Consider the following 4,206-nt stretch of genomic DNA (forward strand, 5'->3'; position numbering starts at 1 on the left):
AAAAAAAAAAAAAAAAAAAAAAAAAAAAAAAAAAAAAAAAAAAAAAAAAAAAAAAAAAAAAAAAAAAAAGGCAAAAACAAAACAGAAACATTTTTAATAGTTTACTGCCCTGGAAAATTCTTCATAATAACATACCCAAGAAGGCTGAACATCCTGTTTTTATGGTATACTCTATTCTAGTAATATTACCAACGATAGGTGAATAGTGACAAAAATGGTAACTGAAGGTATCTCTTTCCAATCCACAGAGGATTTCCAAACCCTTTTTCATCCACTCTGTTAATTAAGCAGCAGCTTGGTAGAATCTCCAAGAAAACCTAGGGACTGTTGCTTCCATCCAGATCAACAGAGCATTGCCTCAAACAGTGGAAAGTCACATTTGCAATCTCAAATTTACCTGTATTTTCCACAATTCTTGACAAAAGGAAAGACGGGAGAACATATTGTGTGCCAATAAATACTGAGCCACCTCTAACAGGGAAGACAGCTTCTTCTGAAAAGAGAGATTAAATGTTTTTAAAAACAGAGACAAATTACCTGAAACAATATATAAATTTTTTTGAAATGGAGTCTCACTGTCGCCCAAGCTGGAGTTCAGCGGCACGACCTCAGCTCACTGCAACCCCCACCTCCAAGTTTCAAGAGATTCTCCTGCCTGAGCCTCCCAAGTAGCTGAGATTACAGGCATGCACCACCGTGCCCAGCTAACTTTTATATTTTTAGTAGAGACGGGGTTTCACCATATTGGTCACGCTGGACTTGGAACTCCTGACCTCTCAATCTGCCCGCCTCAGCCTCCCAAATTGATGGGATTACAGGCATAAGCCTCCACACCCGGCCTTACCCGAAACACTATTAAAGAAATGTCCTATTTTCCCAACCAGCTTAAAAGCAACAAGGGCAGGTTTCCTCATGTTTGCTGGTCTTACTCTCTGCTCCACGGTCAGCAGTACAGGGTGGCTGGGATCCACTGGAGTCACACAGATCTGTCCCACACCAGAGGCAACCATCGTGGCTGACAGAATACCCACAGGAACCCCCAGCCGTGAGGCCTGATCCTGCAAGGCAGAGCCTTAAAGACAAAACAAAACCACAGCTTTCTCTTAAAACATGAGACAAAATCTAAAACAAAAGACTTACAGTTTAAAATGCCTTATTTTAAGATGACGCACAGAAAACTGCCTTTCAAAGGGGCAGAACAGATGCAAAGGGAAAAACATGAGATAAACATCAGAATCTGACAACCCAAGCAGCTCACAGTACAACTGGTGGCAGCACCTGAGCCCAGAGCTGTGCATTCTATATGTTACGTTTCCCAGGACACAACATGAGCAAAACAAAGAAACATATTATTCTGACCGAGAACTTGATCATCTTTTTCCAAAGGAGCATAACAAATGGAGAACTCCAGCAGGCTCTTTCAAATACACTGTTTTACCCATTACTTCGAGATAAGCCTATTCCCCTTGACTCATATTGCTGTTTCATGTCAAAATGAGGCAGGGATTTCCCAATGCTCTGCCAGACACCTGGGAGGCAGCAGTCGTCACCGGTGTGTTCAGTCCCCAGGGCCACCAGGTGGAATCTCATTCACAGCCCACAGGCAGCCACAATTCTCTGAGCAACTAGCGTCTGGTCTGCACTCAATAAAGTGAGACATGGTGGGCAACGTGGAAGGGGCAAAGTCAACCATTTTCTAATTTATTTGCCTTCTAAAATTAATTGCTATTTTTTGAGATGGTGTCTTGCACTGTCGCCAGGCTGGACGGCAATAACGCTGTCTCAGCTCACCGCAACCTCTGCCTGCCAGGTTCAAGTGATTCTCCTGCCTCTGCCTCCCAAGGAGCTGGGATTACAGGCACGCACACGCCACCACGCCTGGCTAATTTTTTGTAGTCTTAGTAAAGACGGGGTTTCACTATGTTGGACATACTGGTCTGAAATTCCTGAACTCGTGATCCACCCGCCTCAGCCTTCCTGCTGGGATTGAGAGATCCAAGATGGCTGATTACTAGCAGCTCGGGACTGTAGCTCCCAGTGAAAGCGCAGACAACGAGAGGACGCCACATTTTTAGACGAATTTTTGTTGCTCACGTACCAGGAGATTCCCAGCGGAGGAGCCCCACAGGTCACCTGCGCGACTCTTGTGGCCGGCAAGGTGGTTTTGCTGCTGCCTTGATGCAGCGGTTCTTGGTGCAGAGTCAGAGAAGCACCATCAATCTTAACGCCGCTATTTTGGCCGGCACAGTAGGTTGCTCAGATTTTAGCGCTGGGAATCAACAAGTTGGACATTCACTCAGAAACCCAATTATAAAGACAGTAATTATAAAGACCACAGATGGATAAATCTATAACGAAGGGAAGAAAACAGCCTAAAAAGGGTGAGAATACCCAAAATCAGAATGCCTCTCCCTCTACAGGGGATCACAGTTCCTCATCAGCAACAGAATAAGGCCTGATGGAGAACAGGTGTGTTCCATTAACAGAAGCAGGCTTCAAAAGGTGTATGATAAGAAACCAGTGAATTAAAAGAACTTGTTCTAACCCAAAGCAAAGAAACTAAGAACTTTGAAAAAGGTTTGACAAAATGTTAACAAGAATACACAATTTAGAGAGGAATATAAGTGAATTAATGGAGCTGAGAAACACGAGAACTTCGCGACGTATGCACAAGTTTTAACAGCTGAATTGATCAAGCAGAAGAAAAGATATCAGAGGTCGAAGGCCAACTTAATGAAATAAAACGAGAAGACAAGATTAGAGAAAAAAGGATAAAAAGGAACGAGCAAAGTCTCCAAGAAATATGGGACTATGTGAAAAGACCTAACTACGCTTGATAGGTGTACCTGAATGTGACAAAGAGAATCAATCCAAGCTGGAAAATACGCTTCAGGGTATTATTCAGGAAAACTTTCCCAACCTAGCAAGGCAGGACAATATTCAACTCCAGGTAATACAGAGAACACCACAAAGATATTCCTCAAGAAGACCAACCTCAAGGCACATAATCGCCAGATTCACCAGGGTTGAAATGAAGGAGAAAATACTGAGGGCAGCCAGAGAGAAAGACCAGGTTACCCATAAAGGGAAGCCCATCAGACTCACAGCAGATCTCTCAGCAGAAACCCTACAAGCTAGAAGACAGTGGGGGCCAATATTCAACATCCTTAAAGAAAAGAACTTTCAACCCAGAATTTACATCCAGTCAAACTCAGCTTCATAAGCGAAGGAAAAATAAAATCTTTTGTGAACAAGCAAGCACTCAAGAGATTTTATCACCACCAGGCCTGCTTTACAAGAGCTTCTGAAAGAACCACTACACATAAAAAGGAACAACCAGTATCAGCCTTTCTAAAAAATACCAAAAACTAAAGAGCATCAACATAATCAAGAATTTACATAAACTAATGAGTAAAACAGCCAGCTAACATTAAATGGCAGTATTAAACTCACATATATTATTATTAATTCTAAATTTAAATCGACTAAATCCCCCAATCCAAAGACACAGGCAAAAAAAAGGCAAAACCCATCGGTATGCTGCATCCAGACCCATCTCACATGCAAGGGATGGAGAAAGATTTACCAACCAAATGGAGAGCAAAAATAAATAAATAAATAAATAAAAAGCAGGAGTTGCAATTTTTGCCTCTGATAAAATAGACTTCAAAGCAACAAAGATCATAAGAAGTAAAGAAGGATACTACATACTGATAAAAGGATCAATGCAACAAGAAGAGCTAAAGATCCTAAATATATACGCACCCAGTACAGGAATACCCAGATATATAAGACTTATAAATAGACTTAGACTCCCACACAATAATAGTGGGAGACTTCAACATCAATATTAGACCAATCAATGAGACAGAAAATTAACAACGATATCCAGGATTTGAACTCAGATCCGGAACAAGTAAACTTAATTAACATTTATAGAACTCTCCACTTTAAATACACAAAATATACACTCTTATCCGTACCACATCACACCTATTTACAGGTTTAAATGAAATATTGGTTGGTTGCTTGTCTGCTATTTTCTTTCCTCATTTTTTTTTTCATGTCCCTATTATTAAGCACAATTATGAGTATACCCATTTTTAGATTGCATTCTAGCCTGGGCAATAAAGCAACACCCCCGTTCTCTCTCTCTCTCCCTCTTCCTCGTTCTTCCTCTCCATTTTTTTTTTATTCTTTTTTTTT

General features: G+C 41.1%; 1 protein-coding gene across 1 annotated transcript in view; it reads right to left on the bottom strand.

Moving 5' to 3' along the window:
- FANCA (FA complementation group A) overlaps nt 1–4,206 on the bottom strand; it is an 84,977-nt gene that overhangs the window by 73,272 nt on the left and 7,499 nt on the right. The window contains exons 3-5 of the mRNA XM_037733275.1: nt 2,127–2,230; nt 930–1,072; nt 398–493 (exon numbers count right to left, since the gene is read on the bottom strand). Of these exons, the coding sequence (XP_037589203.1) occupies nt 398–493; nt 930–1,072; nt 2,127–2,230 (343 nt within the window). The remainder of the gene's footprint in view (nt 1–397; nt 494–929; nt 1,073–2,126; nt 2,231–4,206) is intronic.

The sequence above is a fragment of the Cebus imitator genome, unplaced genomic scaffold, assembly GCF_001604975.1.
Source record: "Cebus imitator isolate Cc_AM_T3 unplaced genomic scaffold, Cebus_imitator-1.0 Scaffold509, whole genome shotgun sequence".
Classification (NCBI taxonomy): Eukaryota; Metazoa; Chordata; class Mammalia; order Primates; family Cebidae; genus Cebus; species Cebus imitator.